General features: G+C 41.2%; 1 protein-coding gene across 3 annotated transcripts in view; it reads left to right on the top strand.

The window, feature by feature from the left end:
* Positions 1–25,037, top strand: part of sipa1l1 (signal-induced proliferation-associated 1 like 1) — a 112,374-nt gene that overhangs the window by 64,328 nt on the left and 23,009 nt on the right. For 2 of the 3 annotated variants that reach the window (XM_061746423.1, XM_061746424.1), the window contains 12 exons: positions 2,070–2,214; positions 3,153–4,709; positions 5,424–5,640; positions 5,859–5,989; positions 8,755–8,943; positions 10,151–10,325; positions 11,410–11,513; positions 12,698–12,855; positions 19,615–20,194; positions 22,094–22,192; positions 23,595–23,770; positions 24,489–24,776. In XM_061746423.1, coding sequence (XP_061602407.1) covers positions 3,270–4,709; positions 5,424–5,640; positions 5,859–5,989; positions 8,755–8,943; positions 10,151–10,325; positions 11,410–11,513; positions 12,698–12,855; positions 19,615–20,194; positions 22,094–22,192; positions 23,595–23,770; positions 24,489–24,776 — 3,557 coding nt within the window. In that variant the 5' untranslated portion in view covers positions 2,070–2,214; positions 3,153–3,269. The remainder of the gene's footprint in view (positions 1–2,069; positions 2,215–3,152; positions 4,710–5,423; positions 5,641–5,858; positions 5,990–8,754; positions 8,944–10,150; positions 10,326–11,409; positions 11,514–12,697; positions 12,856–19,614; positions 20,195–22,093; positions 22,193–23,594; positions 23,771–24,488; positions 24,777–25,037) is intronic. The other variant, XM_061746425.1, reaches the window with a different exon arrangement.

The following is a 25,037-nucleotide window of genomic DNA, read 5'->3' as shown; positions in this document are numbered from 1 at the left end:
TAATCGCGATTATGTAATTAGAACGATGTTAAAACGTGAAACTCGTAAAATCGATTTTTCACTTTTTTTTTTTTTTTTTACCTTGTCTGCACACATATTAATGATTGATACCATAGCAATGATTGATGGAAATACCTCTCAATACCTGCGACAAGTGCCCCATGGGAGAGGCTCTTTAGTGTAGGAGGGGGCGTTGTAACATGCCACCGGGCATCCCTCAAGCCAGATGCGGTAGACCGGCTCGTGTTCCTTGCAAAAAACTTGCAAATATGAATAGCAAATGTAATGACTGACATTACACACCTCTACCTCCTTCATGGGTTGCATTATTATTTAGCATGCAAAGACCCAGTTTAGTTTAATTAGAAAATGTCTTGTTTTATTTAATTGGAAATATAACTTACTGTATGTTTGCAAGTGCTGATTTGCAGATTTTTTTTTCAGATATAAAACTTTATATTTTATTATATTTTTTAAAACTTTTTTTCAACTTATTTTACAGAGTTTTGCATTTTATTCATTCATTTTTGGTTTAATAAGAGCAAAGTTTGCACTTAAAGCCCAATGGGGCAAATGTTCAATAAAAAAACAGCATATTTGAAATAATTTCTTTGCCTTTTGTCAATTCACAAAATAATCGTAATCGAAAATCGGATTTTGAGAGAAAAAAATCGAGATTTTATTTTTGGGCAAAATCGAACAGCCCTAATGGGAGCATTTCAATGTGTTCCAGTACTATCATCAACTGTAAGAGGCAATGAAGTCCCTCTGTTGAGAGTTTGTGGAAGGGAAAGCCTTTGCAGCAAATGGTGACTCTTATTTTCACCGAGGATCAACTTTACTTTGACACTGTTAAAGGTTACTGATATCTGCCACAATAATTGGATCGCAGACAGACATAATGCTGCACATTTGATTGTATTCCCAGTCTCCCGTCCTTACACAAAGCCCGCTCTTCGCTCACTTTGCTCTCCAACTTCCCATCCTCTCCTTCTCTGTAGCCAGATTTCGTCTGTACTTAGACATGCATCTGGATGCCAGGAAACAAACGATCTCACAGAGAGAAAGATACTTAAAAAGTAAAGCAGTTTATTAGTTACAGCTCTAACAAAATTGATCTATTTGAATAAATTACATGTAGGTTCTTGTCTGTTTTTATGTTGTTCAATTTGTGTCTGACTGAAGAACTTAAAGAAATCGAATGAAACACTGGTTTTATTTGGTTTGAATTATTTTCTTCTGTTTCTCTATTCATCACCGTGTGTTTGGATTAACATTTACTCACAGTTTAAACCATAATACTCATCTTGTTGTGCTACTCAGAGAACCAGGGTTATGGAATGCGACCTGTTCTCGCTCATATCCATTAATTTTGCCCTCTCATTGTTGGGGGGGGGGGGGGGGGGGGGACTCCTGAATTATTAAGCAAACATCAATTCATAAACCAACCACCCTAATTCCCTAAGCACTCCAAGTATCAGTCCTAAGACATTAGAGGTCGAGACCAGGTTTTACTTATTCATTTCTTACTATTTCCATGCCAACTGTAACACTTTTCCCCCTCAGGACTGCTACAGGTCCGAAGACCATGATTTTCCAGGCTATTTTATAGGCTATAAAACAAAAGAACTAGGGATGAAAAACATAAACCTCGAAAATGCAAATGTATAACTTGCGTCCAAGGCATAATTGGTCATAATTTGGTGTTGTTGCAAAGATCTGCAGTTGGTATCTAAAGAAGAAAAGTTTTGATGCGTCGTCTTGTTGAAGTAGCACGCTCAGTGTTGCTTATGACATAATTGGGCATCATGGGTTTAATCTGCCACTTGTCAGTAAAATTGGATGGTGTCATTGTTGCTTTCTTTTACTTTATTATGAACATGAGATTAGAAACTTCGCCACCGGGCGCTTTTCATGTATATGCATGCATTTTTCTTACAGCTTCTGCTGTTGTTGTATCTGAAATGATTGTGTGACTTCATGCAGAATGTGATACTGGAATTAAGTTGATGTCGGTGATTTAATCGTCTGACTCCCTCTGCTTTTTCTTTTCTTTTTTTTGTCCTCAGACTCTGCTTCTGTTCTTGATTACCGAGGTCCACTTTGTACAAACTGAGTTCTGGTCTAGTATGACACGAATGCAGATGGCTTTGTAGAGACTTCTCTTCTGAAAGTTGAACACATTTGTTTACATCAAGCTTCACTTCTTTAAAGGTATATTTAGATTTTTTTTATTCCTGGAAAAAATCTACAAACCTGTAGTTGTGAACTGTCTCGTGATGTTGGTGTTGAAACACCTCGGTAAATCTTGGAATTTCATGTGTGAACGGTCGTTGCACAAGTCGAGATTCAGGCTCTTGTCTGAATAAACGTACTGAAGTTATTACTGTTGATTTTAGTGGAGATGATTAGGCCTGTGTTGAAAAGATCGATTTTCCGATTCTAAATCGATTCTCATATTAATTCCTAAAAATCGATTCATATGTCTAAAGATCGATTTAAAAAAAAAAAAATATATATATATATTTTTTTTTCCCCATCATTACAACTTTTGGTATTTTTTTTATGCCCAAAAGGAATGTTTTGTTGGACAAGAGAATAACTAGTGCCATGTTTTTGTCTTTTAGATATGTTTAAAAGTATGAATACATTCAAGTTTTCAGTTATAATTGCATAAATTGTCTATATTTCTTTGCTTTATATACTGTCTTGGGGTTAAATTTGCATAAAATGCTAAAAACCAAATTCTCAAAAATGGGAAAAATTGATAATTCTGCCCCATGATGTTTCTGAAAGCAGTTCTATCAGCATTCTGGGAGCTGATTGGTCCTTACAGCATCATTAGCTGCCAATACTTGCTGTAGAATCTCAATATAATACCAGTATAATATGTTGCAGAACTGTAGTGAAATATAATTCATGCAACAGCTGAAAAAACTGTTTTAATAACACTAACCCAAATCAATATCGGAATCGGATCGAATCAAAGTGTGATAATCGATTCTGAATCTTAAGAATCGGAATCGAATCAATTCTTGACATTTGAATCGATCCCCAGCCCTAGAGATGATTGATTTAAAATGTTTTGCCTATTGATCATTTCATTTGTGTCAATGTTAATATTTTTTTCTTCTGCTTTTCACTTCTGGCAGCACCAAATGTGAGCCTCTCTTCGCGCTTCACCGAGGGGGCATTATGTTGAGCCACATCTGAACTCCTTGGCACCCTGTTTTCACCTTTCCCTCCCGACTTCCTGTCCCATCTCCACCATGACCAGTCTGAAGCGCTCTCAGACCGAGCGCTCGGTCGGGGGCTCAGTGCCGGCCACCGATGAGTTCTACACCCGTCGCCTGCGCCTGCCTAACGGAGGAGCGCCCCCGCCCCGCAGCGAGAGCGCTCACATCTCCTCCTCCACCACCGGCACCAACCCCGGGGTCCCTAAGATGGGGGTCCGAGCTCGCGTGGCTGACTGGCCTCCAAGAAAAGATGGGGTGGGAGGGGGTGTTTGGCATATAACCGTGGAAACAGACTCGCCCAGCTCAACCAACACCACCAGCTCTTCGGGATCAGGGAGTGGAGACAGAGAGAGACTTATGGGAGGGGGAGGAGGTGGTGGAGGAGGAATGGGTAGTAGTGGTAGCGGTGGAGGAGGGGGAGGAGGAGGAGGAGGAGGAGGAGGAGGAGGTGTGTCAGCTGTAACAGCCCACAGCAATCTTTCTGCCAAGCTGGGTCACCTGATAAGCCCACAAGACTCATCCATGCTCCGCAACATCCACAACACACTTAAAAGCAAGATGCAAAGCAAGGGAAAGGATAATCGCTTCCTGTCACCAGACGGCTATCTGGGCTCCCCTCGTAAAGGCATGAGACGCATCCGCCAGCGCAGTAACAGCGATATAACCATCAGTGAGCTGGACGGGGATTCCAATGAAGGCTGGTCCTTCTCTGGGTGGACGCCCATGCACCGTGAATACGGCAGCACGTCGTCTATAGACAAGCATGGGGTCTCGGGAGAGAGCTTCTTCGACATGCTCAAGGGATATACGTCGTCCGAGGCTCCGGATCAGCGGAGCCCGGCTCCGGAGAGACTGACCGAACTTCTCACTGTGGCTCCCGTAAAGCAGGCTGCCCTGGACCTGCCGGACGGACCCTTGGGTCCGGTCCGGGGTAGTCCCGCGAGTCGGCTGAAGGAACGAGAGAAGCACTTGAAGAGAAGGTCAAAGTCAGAAACGGGTGGAGAGTCTATATTCCGAAAGCTGCGCAGCGTCAAGGTGGAGGGTGATACGTCAAGAGCCGGCTCGGATGCTGAAGATGGAGGAAAAGGGGATGAAAGTGGTCCCCCTCCTAAACCGTGGATGTGCCAGAAAGGCTTTGCTCATTTTGATGTACAGTCTCTACTCTTTGACCTCAATGAGGCGATCCAGAACCGACAGTCTGGGGCCAAACGCAAGAACACCACCACAGGTGCTTCTGCCGCCGCCGCCGCCTCCGCCTCGGCTTCCTCCTCCCTTTCCTCAAATCAGAGCGGAGTGTACGGCTCACCTTGTGGCTCGCAGGAAGAGCTGAGCAAGGACGGTACAGGAGGACACGGTACCAACCCCGCCCTGGATCCTGGGGATGACAAGAGCAACGATTTAGTGCTCAGCTGCCCTTGTTTCAGGAATGAGATTGGTGGAGAGGGTGAGAGGAACATCTCCCCTGCTAAACAGGTACGTTTATTACAACAAACATGTATATTTGAAGAAATGTGTCTACAGTGTATTATACAATCTGTAAATGATCTAAAATCATTTCAGGGTGCTGATAAAGTTTTGTTGAATTGGGTTACTTGCAGGTAGGGATGGGCGGTATGGACTAAAAAAGTTATCACAATAATTTCTGGCATTTATCCCGATAACGATAAAAATTACGATAAAAAAAATTCTACATTCTACATTCTTCTAAATGCTACTAAACTACACCAATTAAATTTAATTAATAAAAACCAATTAAATGAGTCGACCTGTACTGCAAAACTAATGACTCAGATCCTCCATGTTTGTTACACAAACACCTCAACGGGAATTTTTCTTTCTTTCTTTCTTTCTTTCTTTCTTTCTTTCTTTCTTTCTTTCTTTCTTTCTTTCTTTCTTTCTTTCTTTCTTTCTTTCTTTCTTTCTTTCTTTCTTTCTTTCTTTCTTTCTTTCTTTCTTTCTTTCTTTCTTTCTTTCTTTACGTTGTGCGTACATTTAACGCAGAATCATAAATCGGCTTTACACAAAAACGTCATCAATGGGAATTTATCGTTTTTACCGCAAGATGACAAATTCTTCCCGTGAGGAATTTTTTTGACGGTATATCGTGAACAGTAAAATATCACCCATTCCTACTTGCAGGATATTTTTTTCCTATTTCTACAATGTTCCTTGTCCCTGGTCTTCCAGCAGGGAAGCATTGGTAGTGGTGGGAGCTCCAGCTCCTCTGGCGGAGAGGACGGACCTCTGGATGCCGCTCTCACTACCCACTTCACCAACGCTGGTGTGGCCGTGCTGGAGGCTCCCAAAGACGGGCCTGGTCAAAATACAGACAGATCCAAAAGATACATCATGGAACACGTTGACCTTGGTGCCTACTACTACAGAAAATACTTCTATCTCAGAGGTAGAATAACTGGATAATATGTGGGTTTTTTTTATTGTGTCTCCTTAGGGAATGTGATTTGAAGTTAGAAATGTGGGAACTAGTAGAGAAAACTATTGTTTTATTTTTTTTTTCTCCCTGCAACACTCCTTCCACGTTTTACATATTCAGCATGTATCCACTAAAACCCTCTCTTTCCAGCCATCTTTGTTTTAAATCTAAGTTCTCCTCATCCCCAGAGCACTGGAACTACCTAGGAGTAGATGAAAACTTGGGCCCGGTGGCAGTGAGTCTGAGGAGGGAGAAGTTGGAGGACCACAAAGATCACGGTCAACAGTACAATTACAGAGTCATCTTCAGAACCAGTGAGGTAAACGGAAATGGACACGGGATAGAATATAGCGAGCTTAAGTGTTGACATTCCAGTCATCAGCGTTTGCAAAAGCGCTAGTTGCTTTCTCAGTGAATGTTCATGCTCTCAGACGTGTCAGTATTTAGCACACTCTGTACTCGGTGATGTCACGGCGAGGCTGTTATGAGTTCAGATTGTGGAGGAGTTGACACGCAGGATCTGCACCAAGTCGGGGGGGGGGGATGTAAGAGCTCCAGCCTGGGGTTGTGAGCCGGAGACGCGTCTGTGCTCCCATCACTCAAGCTAAAGATCCGTGTTTCATTCCCCGAGCTGAACGCACATCTTTGTCAGCATTTGTTTGTGGATGACATTTTGCTGTCAGATAACACAAAGACCAAAGGTATTTGGAGTCAGGAAGGTAGAGCATTGTTCTTTAATGAAAGGACGGCGTGGATATTAGAATGTGTGATCCGTTAAGATGATGAATAACTTGGCATGCTGAGTGTGTAATCTGTACTCGTCTTGCCTGGTTCCTGTTCTAATTAAGTGTCTTCAGTTTGGTGAGCCACACGGATTGAAGCGTGTTTGTGTGGTAGTGAGTGGGATGCACAGATTTCTTTTGAAGACAAAAGTTAAATGTCCATCAAGGACAGCTGAAAGTATTAGAGGCAATTTTCCTCTTCACTTTATTTACCAGGGAGCGTGCTTCCACCAACGCAGGCCCTACCAAACACAACACGCAGACACCTCTAAGTGCTTTTGGGACCGCTATAGAATACAAGCTCATGCTAGATGCTCAGACCTTAGACTTTCTTCAGTACTCGTAGTTTATTCATGAATGTCCTCCTTGAACTTGTCTTACCCTGAAGCTTAAGAGTCTTTATAGTAGAAAATATAGTAGCCAAATCTCCACACATTCGTTTTCAAACCCGTCACTAATTCAGATTAACTCCTTCCTGATTTCTTAAACTGGATTTTACAAATAAAAATTGATTTAATTAATGATCATGAGCTCATGATGAACCAATGGCCATAATAAAGTGTAAGGAAAACCTCATTTATTCTACAAATTGAATTGCAGAGGTCTTATAGCAGATAATTGTTGGGGGGGGGTTGTCGCCAGTGAACCAAACCGCTGAGAGCAGGAAATGAGGCCAAAAGTTCAGGACCAAATGCTGTATGTTGGGATTAAACTGGGCTGCATAAGTCTTGGGGCCCGATTTACTAAGATCCTAAATAAAGAGTACTAAATTGCGTGTGCACTGAAAAAGTTTGCGCGTGCTGTTTGCGTGTGGTTTGCGGGTGATCAACTAAGATTGCGTGTGCAATTGATAACAGGTGCAAACAGCAGTATTTAAATGAGCTGTTGCGTGTCTTAAGGTTTGCGAGCGCAGATCTGCGCCATGGAGAGTCTGGATGGAAAGCACAGTCACAAGTCACAAGCGCAAAACGAAATTTGACGAGTTGGAGTTAGAGATATTAGTGGAAGAGGCAAATAAACACATTGATGAACTACAGCAAAGAAATGTAAACATTACCAAAAGAAACACAATATCGGAGAAAACCTGCGATAGAATAAATGCAGTTGGTAACACAAAAAACGGAAAAACGTCTGGTTTTTCATATTTCAATTTTAGGCACAGATCAAAAATACGAAATAGAAAAACGGGCCACAGAACCGAATTTGATTTTAATATTGAATTGGTCGGGTTTGCGTGACCCGGCGGTGCTCGGCATGATCTGAGGAGAAAAAGACATCAGACACAGAGCTGGAGAGCGCTTTGATTCATCTATTTATGAGTTAAGTTTTTATTCAGATGTCCACAGTATATTGCAAATATTATATATTATATAGCAAACACTGACAGTAAATGTGTGACAGACGGGACCATCATATGGCCGTCGATTTAACGCAGAACCATAATTCAGGCGAAGCTGCAGTCTCCGCGCTGATCCTGACACAGCGGGTCGGAGCGGATTTGGTCATGATGTTTAACCTGTGTTTTGTGATTAATAAGCACGGGTTTTAATTAAATGTAATTTACGAAGGATGATTTCACGTTCAATAAGATAAATAATCAATAAAATACAAAGTTTTGGCACAAAGGCTTGGCCTGCTTGTGGGCGAGTGGAGGGGGGCACAATAAGAGAAGGTGCAAGATATAAGGCGGAGAACTAAAGAAAAAGTGGCCTTTAATAAAACTTGTGCAACCATTTTTAAAATAGCATGCAGCAGAATAAAGACTCTCTCTCTGCGTATTCTTTGATTTTGGATGTCGCCTCCTTGCCACAATAACAGCAGCAGCAGATTAGCACCTTCCTTTCGAACGTATTAAATACAGACGCAATCACAATACGCGCAATTACTTTCAGGCTTGGTAAATCTCATTGCGGGTGGTAAATGGAGCAATTTGCATCTTCCCCTCCCAGTATTTAGGATTTCTGGCGGGTACGCCCCATATTGATTATTCATCAGGGCAAAAGTACTAACTGAATTGCGTGTGCAATTTTGCGCATTTCAGAGTCGTCTTTGCACGCTGTTAGTAGATCAGCTGGCACTTTGGTTTGCGGGTGATGTCAAGTTTGCACAGGTTTTTACGCACGCAAACCTTTAGTAAATCGGGCCCTTGAAGTATTATCATAGTTGTAGGAAGACATAATAACTTGAAGTAATTTCTAGAATTGAACTGACTGTGAGGATTTCTTTTTTATTTGTTGCCCTGATCCTTGCAATTCTGCCTTTCTTGTTTTTTTGTTTTTTTTGTAAATACCATTCTCTCCAGCTGAATACCTTAAGGGGTTCCGTCCTGGAAGATGCAGTACCATCCACATCCAAACACGGTCTCGGTCGAGGACTTCCCCTCAAAGAAGTGCTGGAACACCTGGTTCCTGAGCTCAATGCTCACTGCTTGCGGCTGGCGCTCAACACGCCTAAAGTCACAGAGCAGCTGATGAAGTTGGACGAGCAGGGGGTAAGGAGACGACGATGAGCTAATTTACACTTTTGATTGTGGGTACCGTTAGGCTGGAGGAATTTGCTTGATTAAATCCCTCTAATTACTGCTATCCATTAAGGAAAGTTTTCTTCAGACTTCATGTCATTGTGATAATTCCTCCCGTTCAGCTCATAATCAGATAAAGACATTTCCCGACCATTAAGTGCCCTGTAGGTTAGATAGTTTATATTATTTTGTGTCTGGGTGTTTGTTTGTTCATAACAACTGTCTATTTGTTGGCCTGGATGATTGAAAATGAATTTGCAGAGTTAAAACAAACCAAAGTCTATTATTAGATGGTGAGAGAGGTCATTTTTCATCAGGGACCAACATGATGTGAATTGGAGCAGTTTTTAGTTTGAAGGGAATATCTCTGTAGCAAAATGGGAACTAATAGTAGCACAGGGGTAAAATACGCCTCTGACAAGACTTGAAAATGTGGTTATGGTCCCCAAAGACAACCCAAGGTCATTTTAACTCTGTATTGTATACAAGAAGTGTACAAAAAGAATAGTTTTATGGGAATATTCATCAGTTAACAACTAGTCGGTCGTGGGTCTGTACAAGTCGGCTGCAGATTTGGTTCATGGACTCGGCTTCTTACACTTCCCTGTTTAGTTACAAATATGGATGCTCACCCGGTCCTTTGGAAACGGGGACCATTAACTCTCCTCCTTTTGCATCCATTGATGGATGAAATAACACATATTCTTTTCTAACGGAAAAATTGATTACCTCATGTTGTTTTGGTCCCTAATGAAGGTTTACACTCCTTAGCATCAAAGAATAGACTTAATGCTTTTATAACTGCATAATGTTGTTTTAATTTGTTTCAGCTTGGTGTATTTATTAATTTACAATGACTCTTATGTATAATTTATAATTAGAAACTATGTGAATGCATAGGGGGTTGCAGCACTCTCCCACATAACAGATATCTAAGAAAAGAGAAAAATACACAACATGCTCTTTGATGCTCCATGATTCACTCGTCACGAGCTGAAACCTCTGAAAATGTCAGTACAATTTCTGGGCAAAATGGCACCACAATCACTACAGAACAACTTGAGGTTACCCTTAAAATGCCAACACCAGTTCTGCCTCAAATGTCAACATGGTTACTTTGACGTGACTTCTAGCATGTAATACAGCCTTTCACTGGAATAGTCCTGTCTCTCTGCAGCTGAGCTTCCAGCGGAAGGTGGGGGTGATGTACTGCATGGCAGGCCAGAGCAGCGAGGAGGAGATGTACAACAACGAAGCGGCCGGTCCTGCACTGGAAGAGTTCCTCCATTTGCTCGGAGAACGGGTCAGACTCAAAGGCTTCACCAAGTACCGAGCTCAGCTGGACACGAAGAGTATGTACATAAGCAAACAGTTTGTGACATGCAAGAGTCCAAATCCTCTGACAGATGTGCCTGCAGATGATTTGTTCCATGCTATACCATAATAATACTAATACCATAATAATACTAAAACAAGAAGGATTTCTGTGGGCTGGTTTCAGAGCAATACTTACTCGCATGCAGAGCTAATATATTTATGCTTTAAATATGATTACCCTAATGAAAACACTTCTCATTAGAGTAAGCTCTGTGCAGTGACATTACCAAAACGAGACGGTGGATTTATTAAAACGGCATTAGCATTAAATCACCTTTTTTTAGGGGGGGGGGGGGGTAATCTTGTTAATGATTTGGGTTCAGTCCTTTTTGCCCTTCTTTACACCTCATTCATTCCTGCAAAACCTGGTTTCCTTTCAGTGCGTCAGAGCTTTTTCTCAAAGGTTTCAGCACATGTAACAGTTGGCCTTTGGTGTTAAATCACTCTATTGCAAACATTTATTGATCATCTGGTTTTTATTTTCCCCTCTGTGCCTGATAACCTTTTGATTTTGTTTCAGAAAATATTGTTCCATAACTTTTCCACCTCTGTGTGATCGACTGCCCCTCATATTACTCTGATATAAGCAAAGTCCTTGCTCCAGATGCATCCCATTCATTCTTTGCAGGACATGTAATGCAATGTTAGAAAAAAACAAAAAACCGTTGCAAAGCACTCCCTGAGTGTAATTAATTGAGGGAGTCTCGCTAAGCTTGGCCTTTTAAACACCTTGTGACTAGTTTGCTCTCGGAGAAGAGCACATCAATACCGTGTGGAGGTGGTGATTAATGCGCCGGGGCTCTCTTTAGTGCAAGAGCCAAACTCTGGGCCGTCTGACTCTGCAGAGGAACTTGGGGAAGGATAAAGACGTTTACTCATGATGCATGGGCATGTTTCACAGAGAATAATAGCAGCATGTTCCATTTGAAGATATTTGCACTGTATCAATAATTTTAGCAACCACTTTTATGTTTGTCTGCGTGATGACCGAGACCACGCCTGAGTCTTGTCTCACGATTATGCGATTAAGAAATGAACCCACGCTTGTGTCGTCCTCAGCTGATTCGACAGGCAGCCACTCCCTGTACACCACCCACAAGGATTATGAGATCATGTTCCACGTTTCCACCATGTTGCCCTACACGCCCAACAACAAGCAGCAGGTACGCTCAGGGAGGGCAAATGTTAAAGTGCTCTTGTTTTTTTTTTGTTAATGAGCAAGTTGCAGTTAACATGAAATGCCTCTGTTTGTAGTTTCTATAATCTGTACACTTATTTTACACCATATATCTTAAAACAGCACTTGTTGGGATAATGCAGGTATCAGAGGACTGAGTTTCTATCGGTTTGCCCCATGTTTACATGTCTGTCCTGTTATTCCACACACCACACAGTCACCACACTGCACCCATCACTGTCTCGTCTTTTTTTTTTGTATTCTGTTCTTTTGTGTCCCTCGATCTATGGTTTTAGTCCTCTTGGACAGAATCAGGGGTTTAGAAGTTAGTAAAAATGGTGGACTTACAAGCTCAAAATGCATATATGCATTAGGAATGGGCGATATTTTACCGTTCACGATATACCGTCAAAAAAATTCCCCACGTTAAGAATTTGTCATCTCGCTGTAATAAACGATAAATTCCCGTTGATGACGTTTTTGTGTAACAAACATGGCGGAAGGCGGATCTGAGAGCGAGGAGCTCGTTGTTAAACGAGGCTCCAGCTCCGTTATCCGGAACTGGTTTGGATTTAAAAACAGAGACGAGGAGCAAACATCATCTATTATATGCAGAGTCTGCAAAAAAACACTGAGTGCAAAGGATGGCAATATTGTTTCATTATTTATCAGGTTGTATTTTTTTCTACTTTGTGATTTTATAAGCTAGGAAAACTTGAAGGACAATGGTACTTTTGCTGTTTGCACTGTTATCCCACTGTTTAAGCCATGCAGTTTGAATAAATGTTGAATCTGTTCTTACATTTCAAACTTGTTTCATTTGACTCGTTACAGTTTTGCAGTACAGGTGTACTAACTTAATTGGTTTTTATTAATTCAATTTAATTGGTGTAGTTTAGTAGTATTTAGTATCTTTTAGAGCAGTGTTTTGGGGGCTCCAAAGACTGAATGTGGTGATAGATTTATAGTTACAAAGGTGGAGTTGAATTGGTATTTTTTTAATCGCCATTTTTATCGTTATCGGGATAAATGCCAGAAATGATCGTGATACATTTTTTAGTCCATACCGCCCATCCTTAATATGCATATATGTGACTACGTTTTTGTCAGATTTGATAGTGTTTAAAAAAAGAAACTATAATCTTTCCTCGTGTCCTTGGACTTTTCCAGTTGCTGCGGAAGCGTCATATCGGGAACGACATCGTCACGATCGTGTTCCAGGAACCCGGGGCGCTCCCTTTCACCCCCAAAAACATTCGCTCACACTTTCAGCACGTGTTCGTGATTGTGCGGGCACATAACCCTTGTACAGACAGCTGCTCTTACAGGTGAGTTTAACAGCAAACGTACATCATTCATCTATTTATTCATTTATTTGGGAAATGTTATTATATGGTTGAAGGCTATGAGCGAGGGCTAGTAACTTTTAAGCAGGTGTGTTTTCACACATGCACAGAGATTTCATGAGGGCTTCATCTGGATTTTTGCTTCAGTTGCCGTTTGCACGTGCGGCTCACGGCAGGGGATTTTGTGTTGGAGATCTGTTCTCTCAGCTGGAAATGTAGGGGATCGCAGAAAGCGGGACATGATGCATAATGTACGCTGTGGAAATCGCTGGGTTTTGTTTTACAGCTTGTCAAGAATAGTAAATGAATGCTGGCTCCAAGACGACTATATTTTTGTGTTGATCTTGACACACACACACACACACACACACATACACACACGCACACACACACACACACACACACACACACACACACACACACACAGGCCAGGACAAATGAGCGTGAAGGAGCTTCCCAGCTTGCCCATTGGCTCACGGGCAGTAAATGCTGTGGAAGATTAACTGCTGCATTCAAACATTATCTCACTTTGTGAAAAATCTCACTGGAGAATTTACCAGGGAGCCGAGTGGGAAATCTCCACAGTCTGCGTTCTTACATGCCATTCCTCCCCAACATCCTCTCAATCATCTCTGGTCTGCAGTGCACGTGTGAAAGAGTCGCTCCAAGAGTTTTTCAGAGGAATCCAGTCAGCCTGGTTTACAGTTAACTGCTGACTTCTATTGAATATCAGGAGTTCAGTTCTGCAGATTATTGTGCAGGGAATGTGATTTAAAAAATGTAAACGTGTTCATTAAAAACCAAAATAATGGAGCTATACTCTCAAATCCACAGCTTTCAAAGCCCCAAAATCCGCTCTCAGCTCAAAAGTTGACTTTATTTGTTAACGTGGAGCTCCTTTGATGTGTCAAAAGATCCTCTTGCAAAATCTTTTTTTTTTTTCCTTTTGTATGCGGTTTTTCATTAGAAGGAAATATTTTGGCCGTCTGCAGTCATCGTCACGGCTGTGTGTTTCCAGCTTGCTGCTTTAGCAATGCAAACAAAACCCCCGAGTTGAAACAGGGTTCGATCTGCAATGAACCGAGGGAACCAGCTCCATCAACATGTGCTGACGGACTTTTCAAAACTGGGAGAATCATTTATCAACACAGTAATGGCTGTTTGCCAAGGAAGTGGATCGGAAGACTGGGAACTCACAGCAGAGCTGAGAACAAGCAGCTGCAGCCTGGAAACACGTCTGAGGTGAAGGTGTAGGAACATTTAAATGTGTTTCTACAGTTGTGAAGTTACACAGCTTAATGTGTAATGTTTATAAACTGAGATTCATTTTTTAGAGCAGTGGTTCCCAACCTTTTTTCAATGGAGCCCCCGTACTTGTGTCTAAGACCAGCCGGGCCCCCGACCCGCACGTACTAGCACCAAAAGAGTAAAGTGATTCGTTACAAACCTTTAATTGAAGAAATTAACATTAATTATGTTTTTGTGATACATTTCTCTTTGGTTTACCCTGTATACATATGACTTTGTCTTTCTCACCTTCATTTTGTGTCACCAATGTATAAAATACGCACAGAAAATAATTGCAAGGACATAAAATAATTTCTGAAAAATGTCTCTTAATATGAGAGCAAACATTTTTAACATTTTTCCTTTAACAACCTGTCGGAGTAGTAGTATGATTAAATGTTTAATAATGATATAATAATAAGTTATAAGTTTAGGGGGATAAAAAGTTAATAAGTTTTTATCCCCCTAAATAACTTAGAAATATATTTTGGTCATTTTAAAATACTACATGAGTTTATACAGACTTGGATTACAGTATTCCATTAGGTGTGTTATTATTTTTTATTTATTTAACATGCGCAAATATAATTTTTACAACTGCATATCCTCAAAACAGACAAAGTTTCGCGCCCCCCCCCAGAGATCTCAGGCGCCCCCCCAGGGGGGCCCGGACCCCAGGTTGGGAGACACTGTTTTAGAGGATGTGGCAAATGCTTGAAGGAGTTAATTTGAAATACTCGTTTTTTTGTGTTAGGGTGCTTGATGTCACAACCAAATCGTAAAATCTGTTTATCCAGGAACACTTGTTCTTCTAATTCTGCTCTCTTTCCGCTGGCAGACTGGGCAGTTAAATCCTGCAGAAAGATTCTTGTCATACCTTTCTGAGTGGCATCTTGCATGCCACTCAGAATTTATTATGACGTTGTCAGACATGTCTGCTGAATCCCCAATGTAGCACTGAAGTCATTCTAAAGAAATCATTAACATCCTGTCTTCTATTGACTTCCTGCGTAAGTGTTCATCTGTGAAGGACAGTCCATTGAGTTTTTCCCGTTTCAGACTTGTTATCTGGCGTTCTGTCATTCTTTCCTCTCTCCGTCTCTTTGACTCCACTAATGGATGTCTTAATTGCTGTCTGAGCACATTGTGTGAGGCCTTAATTGTCCCCCATGCAGCTTCTTCATTACTGAGCGGGAACACAAACAGACGCGCCTGTAAGCAACGAGCCCTGCAGCCCGGTGAAAACCGAGAGAAGCACTTGTCTTCTGTGATTAAGGAATGCAGATTAAGTTTTTTTTTTTTAAGTCAAAATGAATTTCACGGACTACACACAGGTAAATCTCCAGGCTTTCAAAGTACATTGAGATTCATAGTTGGCACAGGGAACTTGAGGGAGTCACGATGTATTAAAAAAAGATTATCTAGATGCTTTGAAGCTTTGCTTCCTGTAGGTTTAGGGAGACATGGACATGCATATAATAGGGGGGGGGGGCTCTGCTCTCACTGCATGTTGTGGCTTTTTCAGATGCACTCGCAACTTTAAATATGGGCACAGTCAGTCCTCTGGATATACTTTGGCTTCCACCTGATTTGGGGCATTTGAAGTTCAGGATAAACTGCACTGCTCACCGATTGGTTGTTGCTTCCACCTGAATGAAAATACAAGAAAAAAAATAATAATTAAATGGGAGAAATTAGTTTGATGTTTTCTGTAATTAAACAAGACTGTTTAAACTTTATTTTTTATTTTAATCTTTATTTAACAGGGACGATACATACAACATTGTCACAAAGAATGAAAAATGTGATGCATACAAGACGTCTCGCTTCAGCTAATTTGCAGTCTTTGTCCCTGGTCAGGCAAAAGAAGGATAAAAGATACTGAATACAAAATACAATAATACAAATACAGTGAATAATGCAGTGAACAAATATCATAAATAAATAAACACAGCTCCAAAATTTAGATTAAAAATTGCACAAGTTAAATACATTAAACATTAGTAAAATACTGTACTGACAGTGACTTGAGAGAAGTTAATGTTCACATTTCTGCTGCTGCTTAAGCCAATGTTTAGCTTTGGCACTAAACATCCTTAATTCTGTTTGGGATTTTATTTTCTGGTGATAAAGAATTCCATAGGTGCTGAAAAGGGATGACTGACCAAATGTTGTCCTACATCTTCTAATTTTACAATTTTGGTTGCTCATCCTCCTTGTCATTGTCCCACAGTTGTCTGCTTTGATAAAGATCTGTGACATTGCTTGTGGGGCCAGTCCGCTGACACACTTAAAAACAACTTTCAAAAAAGAGGATTTTGTAAAGTTGGAAGAAGATAACAAATTATATTTTGAAAATATTTTACAATTACTCACATCTTGATGGCTGCTTTCCAATCTGATTTCAACTTTAGCTCCACTGCAGGGAGATTGTGTTTATTTGACTTGTATTTTGGGTTAAATGCTATCATTTAACATGGATCCGTCATCACAGCTGGGAGGAAATAAAAACTGCTAGACAAGACCAACGTGCGTGAAAGCCATTGCACGTAACACAAAGACATTGTGTTGTGGACTGAATGTCACAGCAGAGACAGAAAGACGATTAATTGTACAGTATGTTTTCCCCGCGTCCACGCTCGTACACACGTCCACTTCCATCGCCTCCCACGCCACCGAGTATTGACATGTTCTTTTTCTTGGCCTGGCTCAGTGGGCAACAGGTCGCGGATACTGGAAGAGCAGAACTCCCACACGCTGGATATTTATAAGCCCACAAATCAGAGAAAACCGCAGGAATTTGCTCTTTGATTTCTTTTGCCAAACCTGCTGCCATGACGATCACGCAGAAGACCCACAGCCCAGAAATCCCCACTGTACTCCATCCTCGCCTTCAGTCTTCAGACTCTCCATGTGTAATCGTTGCTTCTCTCTTCTTTCATTCACTGTTTTGTATGTGGTCTGGTTGTCTCGCTTCCCTACCTACACCTCTCTCATTTGTTTGAATGTTTTTTAATGTCCTGCATGAATCACAGTTCTTACTTCACTGACTCAGGTGAAATCAGAACAAGTGCACATTTATTTTTTCTGCCCGCCTTTAACCACTTAAGCTTCTCTTCTTTAAAATATCACGCACGATTCATTCATCACTCAAATTCCTCATGTATGAGCTGTTACACACTTGTTTTAGTTGCTTGTAAACTGCTAACAGTATTTCAGTAAACCTGGCCAGGACTAGTACGAGTAAAAGATCTACCGACAGGATAAATCATCCACGTCCAGGGCAGGTTTTCCTTCTGAAACTGGCACACATTTCTGCCACAAACTTTGCAGGGTCCTTTATGCCAACAGGTCTTCATGCCCTGCGTCCTTCCTTCCTTCTTTCCTTCCTTCCTTCCTTCCTTCATGCACGCACTTCCCAATTTCTGTTCAACACATGAACCATGAGGGAAACAAAAACATTGTGACATCCTCGCGCTTCAGACGGTATTCCCAGCATTGATCAGTTAAAGTCTGTTCCCTCCCCGAGGAAATTCCAGCCAGAACTGCTTCTGTTTTTGTTTTGTTTTTTACCTTTGTGTCAGACGAAGAAGGATGGGTGGAGAATGGGGTGTCGACAATTTGACGGCTGATATAATTGAACACCACGTCTCCGTGGTATGTTTAGACATATGTGGGTGACGAAGGTGTTGCTCATTAGACAATGCCATTATTGCCAGTGTCAACATGTGTCCTGATGCCTGCCAGCAGGGAGGCGTGTGGGACGACGGCTCCGACTTCCAATGCTGCTCTTGTCAGCTGGCAGTTAGTTCTTTGATTGAGCTCAGTTGCTGGAGACAAAGACGGGTTACTCTTGAATGAGCATGAAGCTCTTCAGACTTTAGAAAAGGCCGGTTCAGCCTCAGTTCAGTTGGTTACAGCAAAGGTTTGAGCTTGAACTGAACAATAAGTATGTTTGGCTCACATTAGAGATATACATAATATTTAAATACACCCTAAGCACTGCTGGTCTCTTTTTCTTAGTCTCCCAGATGGTCTTTTTCTTTCCATTCCCACTTTCTTTTTCTCTCACACTGGACATTTGGCAGGAGCTCTGTAATAGTGGTCTCCCCTCATCATCCCCTCATCATCCCTTCATCATCCCTTCATCATCCCCTCATCATCACTTCATCTCCCTTGAACGAGGACCAACAGCCTCAGACTGGTCATTGCTGGGACTGAATAAAAGGAGAAAGGGATGATGAGAATGGAAGAGACACCAAATGCACATTTCCTTCATGCAAATTCAATAATATTCACTTTGAGACGTAACTGTTTACATATTATAAATTGTATGAAATGGTTAATTTAATGTATATCATATGGAAACCAAAGAATATATTTATATAATTTATGAAGAGACTGAACGTAGTTCTACTCTCTTCAGATTCTATTGTTAGTGATTTCATCTTCAGTTGTATTAAATGTTTTTTTTTTTCTATTTTTATTTTAAATCTTTATTGCAGCAAATGGAACCAGCCAACCATTCTTTGAATGTAAATCTGGCATAATTCTTAACGCTATGGCTGTTCTTTGTGTAGTTAGTTTGTGATGTTGAGGGAAAGAAAACAATATGGGCCGAAATATGTGCCACTAGAAACTGAATTTGAATAATTTATATTTGAATTTTAATTGCTCAACATGAATAATTGCATTAAAAAACTTAATAATTTGAATTTGTATTGTTTAATTTGAATCATTGCATTGAAAAACTGAATCTACATTCAGTTCTCACAATTCAAATTCAGTTCTTTCAATTTTACTGTGCCAGACATCTGGGTCTTCCGGAGGAAGAGCAATCGAGTGCAGATACAAAGAACTCATTTTCACGTAGCCTACTATAACCTCTAATTTCTTTCAACGATAGCAGAAATTTTTCTACAAAACGGCAAGATATAAATCTACACTTTTTACACAGAATGGAGAAAACACAATAGTTTTCGAAATATCTAGCTCCCATTGGTCGTTTATATCGTTGAAAGAAAATAGAGGTTATAGTAGGCTACGTGAAAATGAGTTCTTTGTATCTGCACTCGATTGCTCTTCCTCAACGACCCGGATGTCTGGCACAGTAAAATTGAAATTGACTTGCAGGAACTGAATTTGAATTGTGAGAATTGAATGTAGATTCAGTTTTTCAATGCAATGATTCAAATTAAACAATACAAATTCAAATTATGTGATTCAGATTCAGTTTTTTAATGCCATTATTCAAGTTGAGCAATTCAAATTCAAATATAAATTATTCAAATTCAGTTTCTAGTGGCACATATTTCTGCCCATAAAACAACGACTTCAGAACAAATTATCCAATTTTAATACAAGCAGCTGATCTGTTAACCCTGAGTTCCTTTCTCTCTTCTTACTTTCATGCCTTCTTTGCTTATTCTCTTTCTCTGGTTTCTTCCCTGGTAGTGTGGCAGTGACCCGCTCCAAAGACATGCCCTCCTTCGGCCCCCCCATCCCAGAGGGCGTGACCTTCCCCAAGTCGTCCGTATTCCGGGACTTCCTGCTGGCCAAAGTCATCAATGCGGAGAATGCTGCCCACAAATCACACAAGTTCCGTGCCATGGCCACCAGAACTCGCCAGGAGTACCTGCGGGATCTGGCCGAGCGCCACACCACCAGCACGCCCATTGACCCCTCTGGAAAGTTTCCTTTCATTTCATTGGCTCATAAAAAGAAAGAAAAGAGCCGGCCGTACGGAGGAGCGGAGCTCCGCAGCCTCGGGGCCGTGACCTGGCCGGTTCACGCTGAGGATCATGGGAACGGAGGGGAACTGGAGGCCCTGCTGGCGCTCTCCAACGACTTCCTCATCCTCCTGGACCAGGAGGCCAAGGCTGTGGTGTTTAACTGTGCCACCAAAGACGTGATTGGCTGGACACTGAACAGCCCTGCGTCTTTAAAGATCTTCTACGAGCGGGGCGAAAGCGTGTCTCTGAGGAGTATCAGTAACAACACAGAGGATTTCAAAGAAGTGGTCAAACGTCTAGAGGTTAGATGAAACACACTCCACCAGTACATGATGCATGTAGTTTTCCCACAGTGTATTTATGTCCCATCGCAAGGTGACACAAAGACTGCCGAGCTTTACAACATTCATATACAGGACTGTCTCAGAAAATTAGAATATTGTGATAAAGTTCTTTATTTTCTGTAATGCAATTAAAAAAACAAAAATGTCATACATTCTGGATTCATTACAAATCAACTGAAATATTGCAATCCTTTTATTATTTTAATATTGCTGATTATGGTTTTCAGATTAAGATTAAGATTCCCAGAATATTTTAATTTTTTGAGATAGGATATTTGAGTTTTCTTAAGCTGTAAGCCATGATCAGCAATATTAAAATAATAAAAGGCTTGCAATATTTCAGTTGATTTGTAATGAATCCAGAATGTATGACATTTTTGCATTACAGAAAATAAAGGACTTTATCACAATATTCTAATTTTCTGAGACAGTCCTGTATAATTTGAAAACTTCCATCAACCTAATGCAGGTTTTTGCACTGTGGGAGGAAGTATCTTCAGAAAACCCGCGGGAGAAAAAAGGGAGAACTTGGAAAAGCGACCGCTGGGATTCAAACTCTTTGGTGGGACGATTGTGATTTGTGATGTGAAGATGTCTATGGATGATGCAAAATTAGACCAAATTTGGTGATATTGGACATCTAGAAAATGTTTAAAGATGACAAATAATCATTCATGTAAAAAACTGAGAAAGTATATCAATGAAAGCTGCGGTTTACCTGGCCCACTCACAGTCTCTACTAGCAGTCAGCGCTGGCTGTCAGTCTGCCAGAATGACAGCATTTTTGCACGTACATGCCACCCTGCCGTCTCCTCGCTGGCTTCAGTTTATTGAGGGAGTTTCAGAAACACCTCTGGACAACAAGCTCCCGAGGGCTCGTACACCTACACATACATGGAAGAGATGCTAGTTCGTCAGCAGCTGTTTCCATGGAAACTGGTCTGGGAAAAAATGTGTTTTCTTATGTAATCATCCGTGCTTTAGAATGCATTTATTTCCCCAGCTTTCAAACAGCACTTGTCTATTTATCTTCTTTCTCCTTTTCTTTTGCTGTTTATCAGGCTTTCTTTTTTTCTTCTTCTCCTCTCTCCTCCACCCCCAAATTCAGATACATCAGTGAGTGCAATAGCAATTCAGGTCATGCACCTTTGTGTTGCCTCTCTAGTTTGACTTCGGTGGAGCGTTTGCCAACACCGTGCTGAGAGAGTAGGAACAGGAGGGATTGTGGCGTCCCATACCAAAAAAGTTTTTAGTTTTTTTTTCCTCATTCATCATTTGTCATCTTATTGGTCGTCTTTTTAGCTTCATAGGTGATCCATGCAGTTTCCAGTTTTAACTTTTGCACCTCAGCCCCAGTGAATAGGAAGCTTAGCTGCTTTGCAGCGCTCCCCCGTCCCCGCCTGAAGAAAAACACGAGTTCAAGGAGGCAACACATCTTTGTGTTCACAGCGTCTCAAATGTCACAGCAAGAGGCAAACCTGCTTTCATTTCTGTCATCTGTCAAGTGTGTGTGTGTACTTGCACACTCATCCGGTGAGAGGTGCACTTCTTCTGCTCAGCTTTTATATCCTTCAGATCACTTTGGGATTGCTTAAGTTAGAGAAAAGACAGGGAAAAAATCCCTTCCTCAACTTAAAAGGAAGCATGTCTCACTGAACATATTCACACTCCAACAAGCTTATGCAGTTGCACAGCTAATCCTATTAACCCTCTGAGTGGTCTATTCAGTTTTTCCAAACGCTAATTAATTCTGTCCATAAAAGTAAATCTTGACCCATTGAACTACTTCCTTATGGGTATTCCTTTAGCACTCCCTCACCCATGTTTTCTGCATTTCTTTGCCTTTCTTATGTTCAGTGTCTTACGAAGGGATGCGAGACGTCCGAGATGACGCTCCGGCGAAACGGCCTGGGTCAGCTGGGCTTCCATGTGAACTACGAAGGCATCGTGGCTGAGGTATCACACCCTGCATGTCCTCAAACTGTGAAGTGCGTGGAGGCAGAACACATCTGGAAGTGATCTGGAGTACATTTTCTTTCATAGATGTTTCTGGTGATGTGCTGTGTAACTGATATTTACAAAAGAAAATACATGTAGGATATGGAGGTATACATTTACATTGTGTTTTCATTGAAAAGGATTGTTTTAGCAAATGATCTTATGTGCTGCTTTATCTGCCTTGCTTGTAAAAGTGTAGCAGAGCAGCCATCTGCTCCGTTAATTTCTACCAGCTAATGAGCTTTCTCAAAAAGAGGGGAAAAAACAAACATTTATTCTAGTATTGACACTACTAACTTGAGTGTTTGAAGTCACTTTCACATCAGAAACTCTTATGTAAGCTTGTCATATTCTGTTTCGGGCGCCCAAGGTCTCAAAATCTCCCGTTTAAGATCTGCAGGGAGCTTTCATATCACAGATCAGAGTTGAATTATCCAGCCTCCTTTTTCACCATATCTACCATACCGTACTCTCACCATACTTCCTTTTTTATATATATATATATATATATATATATATATATATATATATATATATATATATATATATATATATATATATATATATATATATATATATATATATATATATATGTTTTTATTGGCAGATTGTTTCCACAATAGAGAGAGAGAAAAACAGATTAACATACCTTTTTTTTTTTTTTTTTTCTCCTTCTCCCCATCCCTCCCCCCACGGTTATCATCATTAATTTTCCTTTGGGAATGGCAAAAAAATAAAATTAAAATAAAACAAATAATAATAATAAAAATTTAAAAAAAATAGTAAATAAATAAAAATAAAAAGATACTAATATAGTGACATAACAAAAAAGTAGTAGTAGTGCAATGAATGTAAACTTAAATAAGAAAATAAAATGAGAACGAAACCGAAATGGGTTATCTAGAGATTAATAATTATATCTTAGACCAATAGTTAGCAATTCCAGTAGTAGTCACAAGTTATACTAGTAAACACTTGAGTCGGGCTGTTACTATTCACCATACTTCCTTTGATGCACAAAGCTTTAACCCCCCCACTCACTCAGTCGACTGCTGCCAGCAGTGATGACATGGTTGAAGTGGGAGCTTTTGTACTCGCTCACTGTTGTATTTTTACCAAAGTATATTCCAGAGGTTTCATTTAGACCTCAGGGTGATAGCCTCTGACAAAAGTTTACATGTTTGTTGTAGGTTTTTAGGAAATAAGTACACACATTACTCCAACTGATCTTTTAGCCAACTAAGGAGAAATCCCACCATCCCGCCACTTAATACACCAACCTCTGGTTTTGGGCCAGTCTCATTCCAGTATTGAGTTTCAGTCCTGGTGATTGTTGAAGTGAAACCGTGTTTGCTTCTAGGTTGAGCCTTACGGCTACGCGTGGCAGGCTGGACTCCGTCAGGGAAGCCGTTTGGTAGAAATCTGCAAAGTTGCTGTAGCGACTCTGACCCACGAGCAGATGATCGACCTCCTGAGGAACTCGGTGACGGTGCGCGTCGTCATCATCCCGCCACACGAAGACGCTTCTCCGCGCAGGTAGTTTGGAGAGGAAATTGTGTGTGTGCTGTGTATAAGAAGCAGAGAGAGTCCCTGTTTGTTTGTCACTCAAACCTGAATTTATTTTTGCTGCAATGGTATTTTTGGAGTCACGAGCGGCGATATCTGTCAAAGATGTTGGCGGTTGGGAATCGTGCATGAGCACATCCTCGAAGAAAAACGTACACCTTTCGAAAACCCCATATATTTTTTTGACGTTGCACAAAGCTCGCCAGCTCGCCACGGGGCTAAATGTAACTTTTGAAGTCCTGTGGCGACGTGTAAAGGAACCCTTTGAAATATTTAGTTTTCTGTAGTAATTTGACTCGAGATGTGATCTGACTTTTATCTAGAGCACAATGATAAACAAACGTAAGCGTCTAACACACAATTGCAGGATATTTTCTTCGGTCTTTATTGAATCCACCACCATTATTGCATAAAACCAGAACAGATACTTTTTCCTGCTTCTGTATAACTGTCACATACAGTTTATGTTTTCATGTAATTATTTTGGTGACTGCACTTTAATGCAAATTCATTTGTCTGGTCATTTGTCTGGAAATTAAGCAAAGATATTCTTCTTTGATAGGGTAATTGAAATTCTGCTGCTCCAAGGCACTATATTTTTATCATTGTGTACTTAAATGTCACTACTCTTGAAGTGTACACTCATTGCCACAGACAGGTCTTAACTTAACCCCCGTCGTCTCTGCAGGGGCTGCTCGGAGCTCTACCGAGCCCCCGTGTCCGAATACAAGGGCGGCAGCAGCGACAGCGGCTCCTTCGAGTACAAGTTCCCCTTCCGCAGCAACAACAACAAGTGGCAGAGGACGTCGAGCAGCCCTCAGCAGTCCCTGACCGCCTCGCCGCAGCCCCACACGCCCAACCGGGCCATCAGCCTGGGCAGCTCGGTGGGGAAGACCCTGTCGGCCGAGAGGCTGGAGAGAGGCAGCGCCATCCCGCGCAGCGTCAGCAGCGACGGACGACCTCTGGACCCTAAGAGGTCAGAACCAGCCGGCTTAAACGGGGCACAAGAGCTCTCACCCACGTTTAGACTGGTTATAGAGCTGTTGATCGTAGTTCATCATCATATTTTGCAACTTCTCTAGTAAAATGTCCAATACCCTTGCTGATTAATGAAGATAAAGTACCAGTGACTACGTTTACATGCAGTCAAAATTGGGGTTAAGGTCAATATTCCGGTTACTGAAACATTGGTAATAATCTGTTTACATGTGTGAGCAAACAGGGTTATCCCTGTTTC

This window comes from Cololabis saira, chromosome 18 (genome assembly GCF_033807715.1).
Source record: "Cololabis saira isolate AMF1-May2022 chromosome 18, fColSai1.1, whole genome shotgun sequence".
In the NCBI taxonomy this organism is placed as follows: domain Eukaryota; kingdom Metazoa; phylum Chordata; class Actinopteri; order Beloniformes; family Belonidae; genus Cololabis; species Cololabis saira.
The sequence above is the reverse complement of the archived record's forward strand: the minus strand, read 5'-3'. Positions and strand labels throughout refer to the sequence as shown.